This window comes from Bos grunniens, chromosome 7 (assembly GCF_055505025.1).
Source record: "Bos grunniens cultivar Pamir isolate PY7600 chromosome 7, Bosgru_T2T1.0, whole genome shotgun sequence".
In the NCBI taxonomy this organism is placed as follows: domain Eukaryota; kingdom Metazoa; phylum Chordata; class Mammalia; order Artiodactyla; family Bovidae; genus Bos; species Bos grunniens.
The window spans coordinates 62,714,097-62,734,482 of record NC_141171.1 but is presented as its reverse complement, the minus strand read 5'-3'; the positions used below and the strand labels follow the sequence as shown (position 1 = coordinate 62,734,482).

At 48.2% G+C, this 20,386-nt stretch overlaps 1 protein-coding gene across 3 annotated transcripts in view; it reads left to right on the top strand.

Annotated features, from left to right (window-relative positions):
- FAT2 (FAT atypical cadherin 2) overlaps positions 1 to 20,386 on the top strand; it is a 98,971-nt gene that overhangs the window by 11,155 nt on the left and 67,430 nt on the right. For 2 of the 3 annotated variants that reach the window (XR_015167760.1, XM_086412513.1), the window contains exons 2-3: positions 11,901 to 15,168; positions 16,613 to 16,927. Coding sequence is in view for 2 of the 3 variants with exons in the window: in XM_086412513.1 (XP_086268639.1) it covers positions 11,922 to 15,168; positions 16,613 to 16,927 (3,562 nt within the window). In the remaining variant the exon portion in view is untranslated. Of the gene's footprint in view, positions 1 to 8,800; positions 8,993 to 11,900; positions 15,169 to 16,612; positions 16,928 to 20,386 lie in introns of all 3 variants that reach the window. The other variant, XM_086412515.1, reaches the window with a different exon arrangement.

Here is a 20,386-nt window from a genome sequence, read left to right as displayed (position 1 = left end):
AAGTCAGGCCTCCAGACAAGCAGAGGGAGGAAGGACTTCCTTGTTGGTCCAGTGGTTAAGGCTCTGCGCTTCCATTGCATGGGGCAGGGGTTCAATCCCTGGTTAGGGAACTAAGATCTTGCATACCCTGCAGTGCAGCTAAATTTTTTTAATTAAGGAAAAAAAAAGAAACAGAAAGCAGAGGCAATACAGGAGGCAGGTGTGACCCCAATGGCTGGCTCCTTTCTCTGCACTGTCCTGAGTAGAATGAGTGCTTTGTGGGTTCCTAAGGAGCCCCAGGTTGGGAAAGGAGTTGGGGTGTGGGGGGCAACTTGGCCAGTGCAAAGTGCTCAAGATGAGGAGACTGGGTTCTGTTTCCAGGTGTGCCAACAAAGTCCAACGCGACTTGGTACAGTGCACTATGGACTTCCCTTCTCCAGGCAGAATTCTCCCATCTCTACAAAACAGAGATTAGACTCCTAGCAGCTCTCACACTGTGCCCTAGCGGGGCTTGGGAACCTCACAGAGATGCCTGCGAACGTGAAGGTGGGAACCAGTGGGGGTGGGCTCAGGGCAGCAGGCGGGTCTCAGTCCACTTTCCATAATGATAATGACAGTTTTAAAAAAATAGCAGCTAATATTTATTCAGCAGTTGCTAGGTGTAACATTGTGTTAACTGTTTAATATGAAATCACCTAGTCAAGCCTTCAGAACAACTATCTGAGGTGCATTCAATTAGTATCTCTCTTTTAAAGATGAGAACAGAGGCTCAGAGGTTCAGTTAGTGATCCAAAGTCCCCCCTGTTGGAACTTGATGCCTATGTGTTTTAAAATTCATCCATAGCTTCTGGAAAGACAAAGAGTTTCACTAGACCCAAGAGTTGCAAGACGCACAGAGGACTAAAGAGCCCCTGCCCCAGGTGAGGCCCATGTGGTGGGGACACTCTGGCCTCTACAATCTGTTCTACCCTCTGGAGGGAGCTTTGCAGTCCTCCAGGGATGTCTGTCTCCTGACTTCAGGACACAACCTTCCAGCCTCACAGAGAGCCACCCCAAACTCTAACCTTCAGGACAGCCTCTTTCTCTCCACACGGGGGCCTCCTGGTCCCTGCCTGGCCGAAGGCTGCCCCACCAAGAGGAGAGACTCCACAGGCCTTCCCACGGAGCTGAGTTTGTGCCTGAGGGATCCCAAGACATAAACACAGAACTTAGAGGAGGTGCTCTGTTCCTCCTCTTTGTCTCCAGAACGACTAACTGATAAACAGGTTCAATGTCATTCTGAGCTAGAACTCGTTTTTGTAACTTATGAATCCTTCTGGACAGAGCAGCCAGAAAAAGTGGGACAGGATTTGTCCTCCCCTCAAGCCCTCTAATCCCTGGATGCCCTCTGGTTTAGGGAGTTTTCAGCTCCAAATGCAAAGCTCATGCACCCATACAGGCAGTCCCAAGAGGAAGAGATCCCTTGTTCTCTCTGGGGCTCAGTGAGTGTTGGGGGCTCTGAACTCTCCAGCCAGGGTAGGGGGAGCCTCACGGGTCAAGCAGGCCCAGTGCATGGAGAGGAGGCCATCCTGGAGTCTATTTTCCTTACAGTTTGGAAAGAGACCTGGGTACCAGTATGTGTCTCTTCTGATAGAAAATTACCTTGAAGATAAATAGTAGCTGATGCAGCCTCCGAAGCTGGGAGAGCTTGGGGAAGAGGTCTGGAGAACACAGGGCCCATCTGCAGGTGGCAGCCACCACTCAGCTCCAGCCAGCCGTTCTATGGACCAACACAGACAGTGCCCTCCACTTTGTAAACGGAAGCTGGAGTCTAGATTTTGGGGTGAAGCTTTCCAATGTTTATACATTAACAACTAATTAGGTAAAAAGCCATCAAACAACAAAACAATATACTATGGCTCAACAAAACTAACTGAAGTGGGACAGCCTGTATACTACCCACTGGCCACATGGGATGGCCTTGAAGGGCTCTAAGACTTTATGTCCAGCAGCACCTCACTCTCTCCTTCGGCTCCTCGTAGACCACCATGTCGATCTCATGACGGGGTCCCGCTCACTACAGGTCTTCCCTTTGGCCTGAATTGCCCTGGGCTACCTCCCTGGCCTGCAGGAACCCCTCTCTCCTTTCCCCTCTAGTCTGTCTGCAATCTCCCTGTTCCTGCCCCAGGGCCTTTGCACTGCCTACTTCTTCTGCCTGGAAGTCCTTCTCAAGATGACTTTGTGGCCTTCCCTCTGCTCACATGTCACCTTGCTATGTAGGCTTTCCCTGACCACTCTTTCAAAAATAGCACCTCCTCCATCACTCTCTAATCTTGCTTTCTATGAATTTCCTTCACATCAGTTTTTTGGTGATGTCACCAGCTTGTGGGATCTTAGTTCCCCAACCAGGGATCAAACCTATGCCTCCTGCACTGGAAGCATAGAGTCCTAACCACTGGACTGCCATGGAAGTCCCTTATAAAGTACTTTTATTTATTTAGGCCACATTGTGATCTTGGTTCCCCAATCAGGGATCAAACCCATGCCTCTTGCACTGGAAGTACAGTCTTAACCACCAGACTTTCTCTTAACCTCTCTCTCTGCCACTAGAATCCAACCCCCACAAGAGCAAGGTCTTTATCTATCCTGTTCTCTGCTCTAGAATGTCTTCATAGGGTAGGCCCTCAATAAGTAAGTACCGAATGAATGCATAAATGAATGGCTTTGGCAGAAGAGGTCCAATAGCAAAACACTTTCCCATTATCCCCCATTTTGTCCCTTTTCTTCCTTAAAATCCAGTTGCCTAGAAGCCCTTTGTTTCCTTCAAATGTCCAACTCTCCCGGATCACATTATGCCTTTTGAGGGCCCTAGTCACTGTAGCCTTTGTATGCCCCTTCCTCCATGAAAAAAATATCAGAAAGTATATTTAAGGACAACACTGACATACAGATGAATATATGGGCTAGTGGCTCCCATGCTGGACAGCTCAGACATAGAACACTTCCATCACTGTAGAAAATTCTTTTGGAGAATGTTGCTCCAGAGAGTCAGCTACAGCCCCCTCTGAGTCTCTCTTTTTGGAATATGGGTTCCTATTCTGGGCCAGTACTTGAATCTACCACCTGCTAGATGGTGAACCAGGCAGAGCCCTCCAATTATCTGAGCCTCCATTCCTCATTTACAGAATGAGAATGATAATAAGTGTCACAATAAGGGTGAGGTTGGTACAGTAACTAACTCACACTGAGTGTATCCTGTGCTAGGAATTGCCATGTATTGACTCATGCAGCCTTCTCATTAGCTCCGTGAGATAGGTGCTACTCTCATTTCCCTTTTTCCAGGAACAGAGAGGTTAAATAACTGCCCAAGGTCACACAGTTGGTGAATGATAGAGCTGGGATTTGAAAGCAGGTTGATCTGACTTCAGAGACCACTTTCTTGCTATCAATTCTACCCAATACTGTAGCCTTTCTCCAAAGACCAAGTGAGAAAATGCATGCAGATGTGTTTTGAAAACGTATAGATTGCCATCCAGATACCGGACAGTATAATTTTTGTCATCAATAATGATAATCAGAATACTAATAAAGAAGGGGACCTCAAGTCTCAGCTCCATTTCACCTATACCCTAGATGAGAACTTCCTTTTCAGGCATTTCTCTTCCCCTTAATTCCAGGCTTGGGTTTCTCAGTCTGCTGGTGGTTCCTGCTGCCGTTTAGCAAGCCATTATTTGTCCTAATAAGGTGTTACTCTGCATCTTTCCTCCCTGTGCTTTTACCTGTCATATTATCTGTCTTTCCTCCAGCCCTGGGAAGTAGGTAGGAGTAGCTATTATTATTGCCATTTTACAGACAGGTAAATTGAGGCTCAGAAGAAATCCTGTGGCCTTGCTAAGGTCACACAGCCCATGCAGGGCTCATGTCACTGGTCCTTTTCCTGTTTGTATCCAATTCTTCGACTTGTTTTTGTTACATAAGGACTCAGCAGTGGCTGCCTATAAACTAGCACATGACTCAAGTGTTCAAGTTTCTTAGAAATGAATCGAGCCTCCCTACCAATTCCTGAATTTCAGTTGACCTAAACCAATAGAGCTGGTGTGCAAGACCAGTCCACACTAGAGTCGGAATCTTTTTTAAAAAAAAAAAAAAAAACATTTTATTTTCTATTGGGGCATAGCTGATTAACAGTGTTGTGATAGTTTTAGGTGGACAGCAAAGGGACTCAGCCATACCTATGCATATATCTATTCTCCCCAAAGCTCCTCTCACACCCAGGCTGCCACATAACATTGAGCAGAGTTCCCTGTGCTGTACAGTAGGACATTGTTGTCCATTTTAAATACAGCAATGTATACATGTCGATCACAAACTCCCAAACCACCCTTTCCCCCTACCCTTCCTTCCCACCCCGGGGCAGCCATAAATTCCTTCTCTGTGAGTCTCTTCTTAATTTGTAAGTAAGTTCATTTGTATCATTTCCTTTTAGATTCTACATATAAGGGATGAGCTACGATGTTTTTTCTTCTCTGTCTGACTTTGTAGAGCGGGAATCTTGAGTGGGAAAATTCCCCTTTTGATTTGATATTAGATTACTCTTCCTAGCACATAGTTCTGCTCTGGTCCTGCCTCTTCTCTAAAACCTTCAGTGGCTCCATACAACTAAGTAGAAAAATTATTTCAGTAGCTAAAGACTTCCTGACAAGCAGGTACCTGGAATGTCAACATTCTTTCACTTTTAATCTGGCTCAAAGGCAAAAGGCCTCCTAATTCTCACTCCTGGCTCCACCCTCCCCCATTCCCCAGCCTTTGTCATAAATAGAATATATTCAGGATTCTTTCTTGAGAGCCACAGAGCCAGCCTCACACTGGATGCCAGAGGCGGTGGGTAGGGGTGGGCCGTCATAAAATAAATGCTGAGAGCACCCAAATCCATGGTACATTCATATTCAGACTTTTGAGGGGAGAGTGTGGACATCATTCAGTGAAGAGGAATGAATCCAGTGACTCTTTCATGAAAGACTCTCCAAACTATACAAAATATCTTCCCTCATTGCTTCTCCCCTGAGCCCAGGCAATCCAGAATGCCCAGCTTCAGGAAATTCAGCTTTCTGATATCAGTTCAGCCTCCCCGTTCTGGGTGCCCTTGGTGTGCCAGGCAAATCTCAGTTTACCGCACCTGAGAAACGGGAGTAAAAGGGCAGATGCGTTTCCTAAAAGTGCTCTTGGGCTATTAGTTAATGTCCAAGAAAAGGGAAGGTGCTGGGCCATGAGGCAGAATGTCATTTTCTGATTTGTGCCTGGGTGATGGGGAAGAATTTCATCATCAGAAACAAGCTTGGCATTTTGAACAAATCTGGTAGGACTGTCTTTAGTGGAAGCTTGATTTGGCTTTGAATTCTTCTAAGTGCATTTGCTTCCCCATGGAAGAGACAGAAATACAGAGTTACAAACTCCTAGAACTAGACGCCTGAGTCCTCGCACGTGGACCATTATGGATACAGGTCACAGAGCATCAGATTCACAGCACATCCCACCATGCAGTTCAGAACATGCAGGCAGGACACAGAATGTTAGGATGGCAGAGCCCCCACTTGTCAGATCTGGAGGGGCTCCCAGTCTAGTTTTTCAAACCTGTGCTTCCTAAGAGAATGAGGGACAAGCCTGGAGGCAGAGTCCGAGGACTTGAGCTCTGCTTCAATAGTGCAGTTCTGCTTTTATCTGTTTATAGGCTGTGTTTCCAAGTACAACTTGATTAGGAAAAAAAGAAAGCAACAGAGGGGTCTGAAATCTCAGATCCATTCATGCCCCTTCCCCCAAGACACACACATCATTTAGAGGTGAAGATGGAGGTCCAGATGGCTTAGGTGACTGACTTGACCAACACTCCCAGGGAATAAGTGACTTTGGATCTAGGTCTTCCAAGAACCAGGTCAGCTAACTACACTGACCACTGAATAGGCATCAGTGAATGTGCAACCCTGATCCACAGCCGGAGGAAGTCCCAAATTCCACAAACCAAAGAACCTGCCCATGTAAGTTGGAAAGGACTTTAGAGCTCTCTTTGTAGTCCCCAAGGGCAATCATTCCCCTGGAGTAGCACATCCTTTCCCGGGTGGCCACCCAGAATCTGCTTGGATTCCCCCAGAGACGGGGACCTCTCTATATTGTGAGATGACTCATTCCAGAATTGCACTTGAGATCGCTAACCGAGAAAACAGGGCTAGATCTCAGAGCACTGTTCCTGCCAGTTGTATTCAGACTTTTATCACTGACTTGGATAAAGACACAGATGTTACAATCACCAAGTTGCTAAACATTTGAATTAAGATTCTGAGAAGCTGGAGCAGTGAGTGAAATACATGGAGAAATGAATCCTGGTCTCATTAAAGCCCTATGTCATTTAGTTGCAGAAGATCAGCCTGCATAGGAACAGATTGGGGGTGGTGTGAAAAGACATCTAGGAGTTTTCATTACCTACAAACTCAACAATCTGAGCCAGTTGCTAAAAAGTAATAATACTTGGTAATATTTGTTGAAAATTGTGTCATGTACCATAGTAATTATGTACTTTAATTCATTTCATTCTCAAAATGATATTATGAAGTCAGGAAACTAAGGATCAGAGAATGTAAGTCACTTGCCCAAAGTCACACAGCCAGAAGCTGTGCGCTGTGAATCATTTTCTGCATGAAATGGGATTGGGAGTTACACAGAATTTGATTCACTGCTGCTGCTGCTAAGTCACTTCAGTCGTATCCGACTCTGTGCGACCCCATAGACGGCAGCCTACCAGGCTCCCCCGCCCCTGGGAGTCTCCAGGCAAGAACACTGGAGTGGGTTGCCATCTCCCTCTCCAATGTATGAAAGTGAAAAGTGAAAGTAAAGTCTCTCAGTCACGTCCGACTCTTAGCGACCCCATGGACTGCAGCCCAACAGGCTCCTCCGTCTGGGATTTTCCAGGCAAGAGTACTAGAGTGGGGTACCATTGCCTTCCCCGTTGATTCACACATATATCCTAAAAGAGCCCATTCATGAAGCCCCACATCTGCACTTGCTCGCACCTGTGCATACACACAAGCCCCATGGCTACCAGTTTATTTACTCCCATTCCATTCATTCTGTCAAGCAGGCACACACAAAGAGTGTACCCACACAATTATTCAAAATTGCCTCCTAAGTGTATGTGTATGTGATTTCTTGAAAATGTGCACATTCAGCCACATGCAGATTTCTCTCTGAGTCTGGGGAGCCAAAAGCTTGAGGCCCCACCCGGGACAAGCGCCTGCTCGCAGCTTCCCAGCACAGCCTATGGCTCGGCTAGCAAGCTCAGACTCGACCAGGGACCAGCAGCTTCCTGCTCCGCTGGGGAGCAGACTGGGCCTTCTCTAGGGGGTTCAGTGGACCCCACCCTCACCCCAATCTCAGTCTTTGATTCTGCCTTGGCTTTGAAACAACAGTAACTAATATTTATTGAGTGCTTTTCTATGGGCCAGGCACCATACTAAGCACATTAACATACATAATCCTGTTTCATCTTCCTAAAACCTCAGGAAAGCATTGTTCTTAATAGGCCCATCTTACAGATGAGGAAACTGAGGTTCGAAGAGTTTACCTTCCCCAAGGTTATCCAGTCAGCAAGTGGTAAAGTTGGACTTGAACCCAAACAACTGGATTTATAAGTGAGCACAGTTTCTCTTTCTCACAATGTGACTAGGAGGAAAGAACCTGGCTCTGGTTCTCGCCCTGTGACCTTGGGCAAGCCCCTTTCTTTTTGAGGGACTTTATTTTCCAGCTTCAAAAAGGAAGGGAGGCTGACTAAAGGTTCTCTCAGTTTTCCCTCTGTCTTTGCTTTTCCAAAGTCCAGATCCTTCCATTTTTTTCAACTAGTATTTACTGAGCTTGCTTATGTATCAGGCACTGATCAAAGTACTGGGAGTTCATGCATTAATAAGATACACAAAGCTCCTGTCTTCATGGAGCCCAGGAGACAGTAAACAAATAAATAAGAACAATATTGGGAGGTGACATGTGCCATGGAGAAAATGAGGGTGAAGTGATCAAAAAGGGTGTTAGATAGCAGGCTACATCAACCTGGGGGTTAGAAGGTGACACTGTGCTCAGTTGCTCGGTTGTGTCCAACTCTTTGCGATCCCATGGACTGTAACCTTCCAGGCTCCTCTGTCCATGGGATCCCCCAGGCAAGAATACTGGAGTGGGTTGCCATTTCCTTCTCCAGAAGGTGACATTAGAGCTGAGAAATGGATAACAAGAAGGAGCTAGCCATGGGTGAATCTTAAACAGAGGAAAACAGCAAGTGCAAATTTGGTGTGTTTGCAGAAGAGAAAGAAGACCCTTGTTCTGCAGCTTGGTGAACAATAAGAGGTGTGCTGGAAGGTATCATCTGAGATGCAGGCAGGGCCCAGGTGGTAGGGAGCCTTCCAGGCTATGATGCAAGGTCAGATTTCATCTAAATGCTACAGGAAGCTGCTGGAAAATTTTAAGCATGGAAGTGATAAGAATTGATTTATGCTTTCACAAGATGTTTCAAAATAGTGGTCCTAGGTGCTGTGGGTGGGGAGGGTAGCCCAGGGAGCTGAACATGTCCCTGCCCCCTGCAAGCCTGTTCACTTGCCTGGGCACAGTGCCAGAAACAAGTCTCAGAAACAGGCCCTTCCCCCAGGAAACCACTTGCCAAGTCTGTGGGTCCTGGAGCTTGAACACAGCCATGGGCACCAAACCCCCACCCAAGGGTTCATTCCCTTTGACATCATTCCCTTTGACCACCACCACCACCACTACCCCCTGCCCCGGCGAGACCCCATCCCTGCTCCCTTCTCTGCAGCTCACTTTAAGAACTCTAGCTCTGCAAGGCACCACTGCAGCTGCTGAGCGGAGTGTCTTGTTGGGACCTGCCCTCCACGGGAGCTGACCTGGTGAACAGGAAGTGTTCCCCACAGCAGGGCGGGCGGAGCTGGGAGGCTGCCTGCATCCTGGACTTGCTGGGCCACCGAATTGAGTGTGGACCTGGGACCAGGTAAGCACTCATTTCCCCCCTCCAGCTTCAACTTCAAAAGCAATGCCATCCTGGGGGAAGGAGTGGGGTCTGAATGATTGGGAGGGAGGTCCCCTTCCTGCTTGCAAGGAATTGTGTCAGGGATGGGCAAGTGTGGCTTTTCCCTGTGGCCAGGACCCTTGTGGGCTGCAGTGGCAAGCGAGGGGTGACAGCAAGGGGTGGGAAGGGTGGGGAATAGACAACATCTTTTTCTGTCACCAGCTTTAGGACCCCAGGTGTAAAGTCTGCCTCCATCCTGGCCCCTCTTTTCTGAGGTGCTGGGCATAGGGCGCCACCAACAGGATGTCAAGTGAGGAATGGTGGGAGGGAACCTAGAAGGAGGAGGCATAATCAAATTCTTTTCTATCACAGGCGTTCAGATCCCAAGTTAGGCTGACTTTCCCATTTCTGCCTTCACTCTCTTTCCCATGTTGGGATGCAACCCACAAGGTCTTAAAGAACCTGCCTTTGGTTGTCTCGACTCTAGAGAGACAAGGATCTAAGCCTCTCTTTTTCCCCCTTGCCCTGGACGTTTAACTCTTCCTTGCCTTTGAAGACCAAGGCAACTGGAAAAACAAGTCTTGCCTGTTTCCTCCAGGAATGCTTGGCACATCTGGCTGATAGCCATGAACTCCCCAGAGTCAAGACTCCCATGGTCAGGCCGGGCACCAGCCTGGTGCACACAACCTCACACGTGCTTCTAGAAGACTCAGTTTGGCAACCAAACTCAGCCCACCCCCATCACCCTCCCCACCCTTGACCCTGATGAGTCTCATATTTTGACCCAGGATGGAGTTCAGGGATGAGCCATTGAGGAAGCCGTAAGGGAGAGGATGGGGAACAGTGGGTCTTAGAGGTGAGGCACTCATTTGTGATTACTTCAACAATTGCCAGGGGCTGCTTCTTACCTGGCCACCTACTGTGTGACTCGGGGCAAGATCCCTCTCCCACCTGGGTTCTCTTTTTCCATCTCTGCATGAGAAGCGGGTCTGAGCTCCGTTATCTCTCAGGACCACTTCAGCTCTGCCATTTCAGAGGAGGAAGAGAAGGTGTTTCTCTCTTCAGGATTACAAGACAAGCCAGAATCAGGCCCCATCCAAAGGGACTTTTGGTGGAGGAGGATGTAGCTAAGCCAGGGACTTTTCCCCATGAAATATTTATTTACTTATTTGGCAGTATCAGGTCTTAGCTGCGTCATGCAGGATCTTTGGTTACAATACTCGGGCTCTCTAGCTGTGATGTGTGGGCTCAGTAGTTGTGGCACTCGGGCCTAGTTGCCCTGCAACATGTGGGATCTTATTTCCCTGAGCAGGAATTTGAGCCCTTGTCCCCTGCATTGCAAAGCAGATTCATAACCACTGGACCACAATGGATGTCTCACCAGGATTAATTTGTGCTTTGTTTCTATTTAGCTGTCAGGCCATGGGCAGGCCCCTTCCATTTATGAAACTTAGATTCCTATGACTAATAATAGCTAATATTATGTTAAAACTTACGGTCTTCCCTGGTGGCTCAGATGGTAAAGAATCTGCCTGAAGTGCAGGAGACCTGGGTTCGATTCCTGGATTGGGAAGATTCCCTGGAGAAGGAAATGGCAACCCACTCTAGTATTCTTCCCTGGGAAATCCCATGGACAGAGGACCCTGGCGGGCTACAGTCCATGGGGTCACAAGAGTCGGACACGACTGAGTGACTTTCACTTCACTTCACTTATGTTAAAACTTACTCTGTGCCAGGCACTCTGTTAGCTCATTGACCTTTGTTATTTCACTTAATTTTCAAACAATCAAATGAGATAGATATTATCCTTATTCCTACTCTACAGAAGAGGGGATCGAGGCTCATAGACGTGAAACAACCTGCCCAGAAAGTCACCCAGCTAGTAAATAGTGAAGCCAGGCCTGATGGCCCAGGAGCCTGATGCCAGGCCTGCGATCCTGGTCCTTTTGCTTTTTCACAGCTCCTACACGTGCAGATGCAGCTCAGTTCAACTAGAGTTCAGCCCTGACGGAAGTGTCTTGTGGGAAGTATTTAGAGTCAGACTGCTAAGCTTGGGTACCTGTTCAGAATGATTTCAGCATCACTGAGGAAGATTTTCCAGTGGTAAAGATCCCACTTGCCAATGCAGGAGACATAAGAGATGCACATTTGATCTCTGGGTTGGGAACATCCCCTGGAGGAGGAAATAGCAACCCATTCCAGTATTCTTGCCTGGAGAATCCCATGGACAGAGGAGACTGGCGGGCTACAGTCCATGGGGTCCCAAAGAGTTGGACACGGCTGGAGCGACTTAGCACGCGTGCACAGGGAACCATTGAAGGTTTGGAAAAGGGAGGGAAGCAGTTAAGGACTGTGCTGTATCTGCTGGGTGCCCTTGAGGAAGCACTTAAACTAGTCTGTTACTCTTCAAACACAAGGTTTTGCAATCTCAGCACTGCTGACTTGCTGTGGGTGTCTGTCCCGTGCACCATAGGCTGTTTGGCAGCATCCCCATCCTCTATCTACTAAATGCCAACAGCACCTCCTGCACAAGCTGAAATAGCCAAAAATATCTTTGTGTGTGCTACATTGCTTTGGTTGTGTCCGGCTTTTTGTGACCCTATGAACTGTAGCCCACCAGGCTCCTCTGTCCATGGGATTCTCCAGGCAAGAATAGGAGTGGGTTGCCATGCCCTTCTCCAGGGGATCTTCCCTACCCAGGGGTTAAACCTGCATCTCTTAAGTTTCTTGCATTGGCAGGTGGGTTCTTTACCATGAGTGCCACCTGGGAAGGAAAAAATACCTTCAGACATTGCCAAATGTCCTCTGAGGGGCAAAACCACCCCAGTTAAGAGCCACAGCAGTAGGAACCATTTCTTTCCTAACTCATACTCTTTCTTTTTCTGCCCAGGGTTTCAGGAGGTTTTCCATCATGATTATTGCCTCGTTGGGATTTGCCATTCTCTTGTTCCACTGTACAACTTGTGAGAACCCCCTCATCTCCTCAGCCTGGCACTTCACACACCCCCTATATAATGCAACCATCTATGAAAACTCTGCTCCCAAGACCTATGTGGAAAGCTCTGAGAAAATGGGCATCTACCTCATAGACCCCCAATGGGCAGTGAGGTACCGGATTATCTCTGGAGATGTGGCCAATGTGTTTAAAACAGAGGAGTATGTGGTGGGCAACTTCTGCTTTCTGAGAATAAGGACAAAGAGCAGCAACACGGCCCTTCTGAACAGGGAGGTGCGAGACAGCTATACCCTCATCATCCAAGCCACAGAGAAGACCCTGGAATTAGAAGCGCTGGCCCGCGTGGTGGTCCGCATCCTGGACCAGAATGACCTGAAGCCCCTCTTTTCCCCACCTTCATACCGGGTCACCATCTCTGAGGACATGCCCCTCAAGAGCCCCATCTGCAAGGTGAGTGCCACCGATGCAGACCTGGGCCAGAACGCCGAGTTCTATTATGCATTTAACACAAGGTCAGAGATGTTTGCCATCCACCCTACCAGCGGGGTGGTCACCTTGGCTGGGAAGCTCAACGTCACCTGGCGAGGGAAGCATGAGCTCCAGGTACTGGCTGTGGACCGCATGCGGAAGATCTCAGAGGGCAATGGATTTGGCAACTTGGCTGCACTCATCATCCATGTAGAACCTGCCCTCAGGAAGCCCCCAGCCATTTCCTCAGTGGTCTTGGCTGCGCTTGACCGCAGCGAGGATGCCACCTACGCTACTGTCATGGTAGATGCAAACAGCTCAGGGGCGGACGTGGACTCGCTGGAGATTGTTGGTGGTGACCCTGGAAAGAACTTCAAAGCCATCAAATCTTATGCCCGGAGCAGTGAGTTCAGCGTGGTTTCTGTCAAAGACATCAACTGGATGGACCACCCTCATGGATTCAACCTCAGCCTGCAGGCCAGGGCTGGAAGCAGACCTTCCGTTTACTCCCAGATCAGGGGCTTTCACCTACCCCCTTCCAAACTGACTTCCCTGAAATTTGAGAAGGCCACGTACAGAGTGCAGCTTAGTGAGTTTTCCCCCACTGGCAGCCGTGTGGTGATGGTGAAAGTAACCCCAGCCTTCCCCAACCTGAAGTATGTTCTAAAGCCATCCTCAGAGAGTGCAGCATTTAAACTGAATTCCCGCACGGGGCTGATCACCACCACAAGGCTCATGGACTTCCATGACCAAGCCCAGTACCAGCTGCGCATCAGAACCTCACCGGGCCTGGCCTCCACCACTGTGGTCATTGACATCATGGACTGTAACAATCATGCCCCAGTGTTCAACAGGTCCTCCTACGATGGCACTTTTGATGAGAACATCCCTCCAGGCACCAGTGTTCTGACTGTTACTGCCACAGACCAGGATCATGGAGAGAATGGATATATCACCTACTCCATCACTCATCCAAATGCTGTCCCCTTTTCTATTGACCCTTACCTGGGGATCATCTCCACCTCCAAACCCATGGACTATGAGCTCATGAATAGAATTTACACTTTCCGGGTACGGGCATCAGATTGGGGATCCCCATTTCGCCAGGAAAAAGAAGTGTCTGTTTCTCTTAGGCTCAAGAATCTGAATGACAACAAGCCTATGTTTGAGGAAGTTAACTGCACTGGGTCTATCCACGAAGACTGGCCAGTAGGAAAATCAGTAATGACTGTGTCAGCTATAGATGTGGATGAGCTTCTGAACCTAAAATATGAGTTTGTATCAGGTAATGAACTTGAGTATTTTGATCTAAATCATTTCTCTGGCGTGATATCCCTCAAACGCTCTTTTAGGAACCGTACTACTGGTCAACCCATCAACTATTCCCTGAAAATTACAGCTTCGGATGGGAAAAATTATGCCTCACCCATGACTTTGAATGTTACTGTAGTGAAGGACCCTTATTTTGAGGTCCCTGTAAAGTGTGAGAAGACAGGGGTACTGACACATTTCACAAAGACCATCTTGCACTCTATTGGGCTTCAGAATCAGGAGTCCAATGATGAGGATTTCACTTCCTTAAGTGCATATCAGATCAATCATCATACCCCTCAGTTTGAGGACCACTTTCCACAGTCCATTGACATCCTTGAGAGTGCTCCTCTCAACACACCTCTAGCCCATCTGGCAGCCACTGACCCTGATGCTGGCTTTAATGGAAAACTGGTCTATGTGATTGCAGATGGCAATGAAGAGGGTTGCTTTGACATTGAGCTAGAAACAGGGCTGCTCACTGTAGCTGCCCCCTTAGACTACGAAGCCACCAGTTTCTACGTCCTCAATGTAACAGTATATGACCTGGGCACTCCCCAGAAGTCCTCCTGGAAGCTGCTGACAGTGAATGTGGAAGACTGGAATGACAACGCACCCAGATTTCCTCCTGGTGGGTACCAGGTAACAATCTCAGAAGACACAGAAGTTGGAACCACTGTTGCAGAGCTGAAAGCAAAAGATGTTGACTCAGAGGATAATGGGAGGGTTCGATACGTGCTGTTAAGCCCCACAGAGAAGTTCTCCCTCCATCCTCTCACCGGAGAAATGGTTGTCACAGGACACTTGGATCGGGAATCAGAACCTCGGTATATACTCAAGGTTGAGGCCAGGGACCAGCCCAGGAAGGGCCACCAGCTTTTCTCTGTCACTGACCTGATAATCACATTGGAAGATGTCAATGACAACTCCCCTCAGTGCATCACAGAACACCACAGGCTTAAGGTCCCAGAGGATCTACCCCCAGCGACTATTCTAACATTTCTGGATGCCTCTGATCCTGACCTGGGCCCTGCGGGAGAAGTACAGTATGTCCTGTTGGATGATGCCCACGGGACCTTCCACGTGAACCCGATGACCGGGGCACTCAGTCTGGAGAAAGAGCTGGACTTTGAGAGGAGGGCTGGATATAACCTGAGCCTATGGGCCAGCGACAGTGGGAAGCCCCTGGCCCGCAGGACCCTCTGCCACGTGGAGGTGACCGTCCTGGATGTGAATGAGAATCTCCACCCTCCCCGCTTTGCCTCCTTTGTCCACCAGGGCCAGGTGCAGGAGAACAGCCCCTCAGGAACTTCAGTGATGGTAGTGGCCGCCCACGATGATGACACCGGCTTGGACGGGGAGCTCCAGTACTTCCTGCGCGGTGGCACCGGCCTTGCTGCCTTTAGCATCAACCAAGACACAGGTACTGGGCATTGGGAGCGATGGGAGGGCCAGGTGCTGGGAGAGGATGGGACTAAGGAAAATCAGGGGCTCTTTTGAGAAAAGTCAGGCTGTAAGCTAAAAGGAGCAATAAATAGGGCCACTCCTTCCTGTCCCTCTTATTTTATTTTTTAAGTTATTTTGGCCACGCCACATGACTTTTTGGATCTCAGTCCCCTGACTAGAGATTAAACTCGTGTGCTTGGCAGTGAAACTACAGAGCCCTAACCACTGGACCACCTGGGAATTTCCTCACTCTTTTTTAATGGCTGCATTTGTTCATATGCTTTTACTCGTATGCATGAGTCTCTACAGGAAAAACTCTTAAAAATGCAGTTCTTGGGTCAAAGGATAATACACATTTTCAATGTTAATATATCTTTCCAAGTTGTCCTCCAAAAAGGTGGCATCAATGCATTTATTCCTTTGAAGCTCCATAGAAAATAAGTGCAATTCAGGAAAGCCCGGGCACCCTCTACTTGTGAGGCCCTGAGATAGGTAACTTAGAGAAGATCCCAGGTGAATACAAGTAGGTTATCCACCTTGAGAAGTTTACAATCTGACGGATGATTTCTCACCAGGGTAAAGGGGAGGGTGATGAAAGAGAATTAGATTGAGAGTCAATTCTAGACTCAGCTCTTCTGCTTACTTGCTGCATGATCTTGGTCAAGTCATGCTCTTTCTATGGGCCTCAGTTTCCCCATCTGTCAAAGGAGGAGGTTCCTTCAGCTCTGAGATGCTATGGCTGTGAACCGGGCCTTGCCTTCTCACCTAGGTCTTCAGAGTTGAGTATGCCCCATGAGAGCTTAGGGCACAAGTTTCTTTTGCTCACTCTGGGACCCTTGACCTCTAGAACAGTGTTGGCCCACAATAAGTAATTTGTAGAATGAGTGAACTAATGAATGAAGCTAAGTCTCTAAAATCATGAAGATGATAGAGGGGGAACAGCAATTTATTCATCAAATCCCTCACCCTTGAATTAGTATCTATAAGGACTTGAAGCTTGAAGGAACCACTGTAAGGACCAAAGCATGGAAATCCCACCTAGAGAATGTGAAATAAATAAATTGGACTTGGGTTGAAGTAGTCAGGAGAAAGTAGGTCAACTACTACAGCCTTCTGAAAACCTGCGTGTGCCCATATGCCCATATGAAAACCCTGCATGTGCCTGTATACCCATAACTGCATGGCTGAGTTATGGATCTGTCTTAGCAGAGAAAGGCTCTCAGAGGTTCTTCAATAAGAATCCGAGCTCCCCTGTGTTTAACTCAGCAGCTCCCACACCATATAGGCCACAGTTCCCTTTTCCCCTGAAACACTTGTTAATATCCTTTCCATGGTATGGTTTCAGGACTGTTAGGTAAAGTGATCTCTAGAGCTACTTTGAGCTCTGAAATACTTTGGGTTTGGTGATCACCTCTCCCCAGGAATGATTCAGACTCTGGCACCCCTGGACCGAGAATTTGCATCCTGTTACTGGCTGACGGTACTGGCAGTAGACAGGGGTTCCATCCCCCTCTCGTCTGTAACTGAAGTCTACATTGAGGTTTTGGATGTCAATGACAACCCACCCCAGATGTCCAGACCTGTGTTCTACCCCACCGTCCGGGAGGATGCGCCCCTGCACACCTCTGTGCTTCAGTTGGATGCCTGGGACCTGGACTCCAGCTCCAAGGGGAAACTGACCTTCAATATTACCAGCGGGAACCATATGGGATTCTTTGTCCTTCATCCTCTCACAGGTAAGGACCTCAGAAACGTGGGTGAATAGGATTCTCTACAGCAGTGCTTCTCACAGTGTGATCCAAAGATCGGCATCATGAGTGTCGCATACGAACCAGCTAGAAGGTCAAGTTCTCAGGCTCCACCTTAGACCTACTGAATCAGAAATCTGTATTTTAATAAGACATCCAGAGGATTTTGATGTGTGCTATGTTTGAGAACTGCACTTCATCAAAGTCCATCTTTATGGAAGAATAAGAATATGTCAGTTTTCTTTCCTTGGGGCCCAGGGAAGCTAAGCACGTTCCCCATGTTGTCAAGTTGGGACTATTTCAACCCTGCAAGTGTTCCCAACACGACCATTCCCCAGAATCACAAGCCACAGGCTGAATCTCTTAACTCTAGTTTCAAACTGATCTCAAGCCTGCCTAGGGAGTGATGGTGATAGAGACCCACTTCAGAGGAGTCAACAATCTCATGAAGATCTCTCCTCAACGCAAGGCCATCTAGGATGGTTCAGAGGAATCTAGAGGCCAAAAACTTGCAGCAGTGAACCAGATATAGTCCACAACAGTGTTCTGTTTGGCTTGCACAAGCTTTAAACAGTAATTTTCAAGTTGTTGCCAACATTTAAAAATGTGCAAAGCTCACAAAATGTTCCAGACTTCTGTAACTAGAAGATCTAGCCATGCCAATTGCACAACCGCCTGAGCCAACAGCAGCTCCCCGTGTAGGGCAGGCATGTCCTCTCTCCTCACAGTCCCCTCACTCTGGCCTGCTTCCTGCATTTATGCTGCCTGCCTGGCTCCCAGAAGAATGAGAGCCAGTTCCCACGGCTGCAGGTACAGCTCCAAGGCCATGTGTCCCTCTGGACCATGAACAACAATGCTATTGCAGAGAACGCTGACATTCTTGCCTTCTAACCCAACTTCCCATTCTCCAGCTCCAACCACTGACTCTTGTCCTTGAAGGACAGAAGTCTGGCAAGATTGGAAAAAGCTGGGTGGGGAGGCGGGGGAGTGGGGGAGAGCTAGCAGCAGCTTCCTTCATGATCCTTAAGGCAAAAGGGAGTCAGGAAAAGCGATGGGCCTGGGGGTCCTGAGGCAGACAGCGGGTGGGGGACACAAGTGCTGTTTTGCCCGGTGACATCTGTTTGGAACCTTTGACCTTGGGGAGTTGATTAGTCTTCCTGGAAGGAGGATGCTTTTCCCAAGCTGGCTCTCTGCCTGGGCCCACTCGGCCCCTCCCTTTTTGGAAGCGGGAAGACATCTCTCACCTAAGGTAATAGGTTCTCTGCTTCTCCCAAAGCCCTCCTGTGTCTACTGTCAACAGTTCCCTGACACCAGGTCCGGCAACATGCCCCAAAGGGCAGAGATGCTTAGTCTTCCTTCAGTTGAGAAGAAATTCTTATCAGCATGAACATTTAAAAATAAAATAATAAATCCAGCAATGACCCCTCCCCCCCACCCCCGCCTACCTTACTTATCCCTTAGATTGTCCTACTTCCATACCTGGATCCCTTGACTGGTTTCCCTATGCCCTTAAGATAAAGCCAAGCCCTGTCATGCCCCATGAGCTTGCCTCTCTCACTCCATCACTCTCTGATTTCAACCATGTGGCCTCCCTCAGTCCACGCACGCCCTCTCCTGGCACAGGGCCTTTGCACAAACTTTTCCTTCTGCCAGGAGTCTCCTCTCCTTTTTCAAGGTAACTCCTGCTTTTCGTTCAGATCTTAGCCCAGCTGTTCTTTTCTTAAAGATGTTTTTTTTTTTTTCTTAAAGATGTATTTTTTGACACTATAATACGTCTCCCAGCAGCATCTACTTTTAAAAAACACACTATCACATAGAACATTATAGTCATCTATAATGTGGTGATTATGCTATTAATTATCCACATACTTCACTAGACTTCAACAAGCTTTCCAGAAAAGGAACTTTGATTGTTTTTTGAAAACTATAATATCGAGGCCTGGCACAGAGTAGAACCTCAACAAATAATGAGGAAATGAATGAATGAATCTCTGCCAGCATCCACAGTCATTGGTTAAGCCCAAGATTCATTTATCCCGCAAAGGTTTGAAGGTGTCTGTCTTTATAAGGCATTTAAGTTAAGTGCTATGGAGAGGGGAAGAAGAATAAGACACAGTTTCAGCCCTTGAGGAACCCAATCCATGAGGAGTATAAAGATTTGGATACAAAAAGAGCTGTAGAACCGGTGTAAAGAGTACAACATTGTAAAAGATGAGTGTATGTGAGGCTGCGAATTTAGAGGAGAGAGGAAGCTGCTCAGTGTGGTGGACCAGCAATGGCTTCATGGGACAGCAGGCAGCTGTGCTGAGCTGAAGGGCGGGGAAGATTCTGACAGGCAGCAGGCTGGGCAGGCACTTGGGTAAAAATGGTGACGGAAGCAACAGCCAGGAGGAGAAGACCCAGGACTTGCTGAAGACAGAGCAAGTAGGTCCATTTTCTCTTTCTTTTTTAAAAAAACTTTTTCTTCTTTTTCAATGGTGAAATAATCATAGACTTACAGGAGAGCTGCAAAGAGAGTTCTCATACACCAGTCACTCAGCTTCCCCTAATGTTAACACAGTGTATGTATCAACACTAAGAATTAATACCGGTGCAAGGGAATTCAGGAGATTACAGATTTCATTCAGATTTCCCCAGTTTTCTCTGCTAACAGCCTTACTCCCATCTAGGACTTCATACCAGCCTCAGAGAGGGGGATGTGGAGGAGCACAGGGCAATGGTCCAGGGGGTCCAGCAGCAATTCCAGGGACACCGGCCCTGAGAAGGTGGGGGAGAAGGCAGCAGGGGAGGCGGTGGCGAGAGAAAGGAAAGAGAGAAAAGGAAAACTAGAGATAGAAGAACAGTGACTGAGTTTCCCAGACACACAGAGAGGGGAGGGAGAGAGGAATCCCTGGGAAGGCAAGAGAGGTGGGGGATGGACAGGGATCAACAGAAAGAGGGGAGAGGGGCTGAAGAGGGAGCAGGAGCAGGAGGGGGGCAGGACTGAGCTGGAAGGAAGGCTCTCCGCCAAGCCCTCTCATCCCGCACTCTTCCTGGGGGTCCCCCGGATGCCGGGCCTTCCCCGGCAGGTTCCTCAGCTTGGGGACAAGCTGGGTGGGGCGAACTGAAACAATATTCACTCTGTCCCAGGGGAACGTCTTCCTTCCTGGTTGTGGGGCTTTCCAACAACCTCCTAGGACCTCTCCCATGGCTGCCTTCAGTGAGGGAAGAAAGAGCCAGAATGACACAAAGGCAAAGACACGCCCCCAACAGAGGTCACTCCTCACATCCGTACTGGAGACCCCACCCCAACACCAGATCCCCCTTTCCCCTCAGGAAGCCCCCACCCCCACACTTCATTCCATTACTCTATCATTTAATTGCCTAAACAAGATCAAGAAACTTACAGAAAGCTTTTAGAACACCCACTATGCCCTACCAATAGCTCTGCCTTCATTGAAAAGGGTC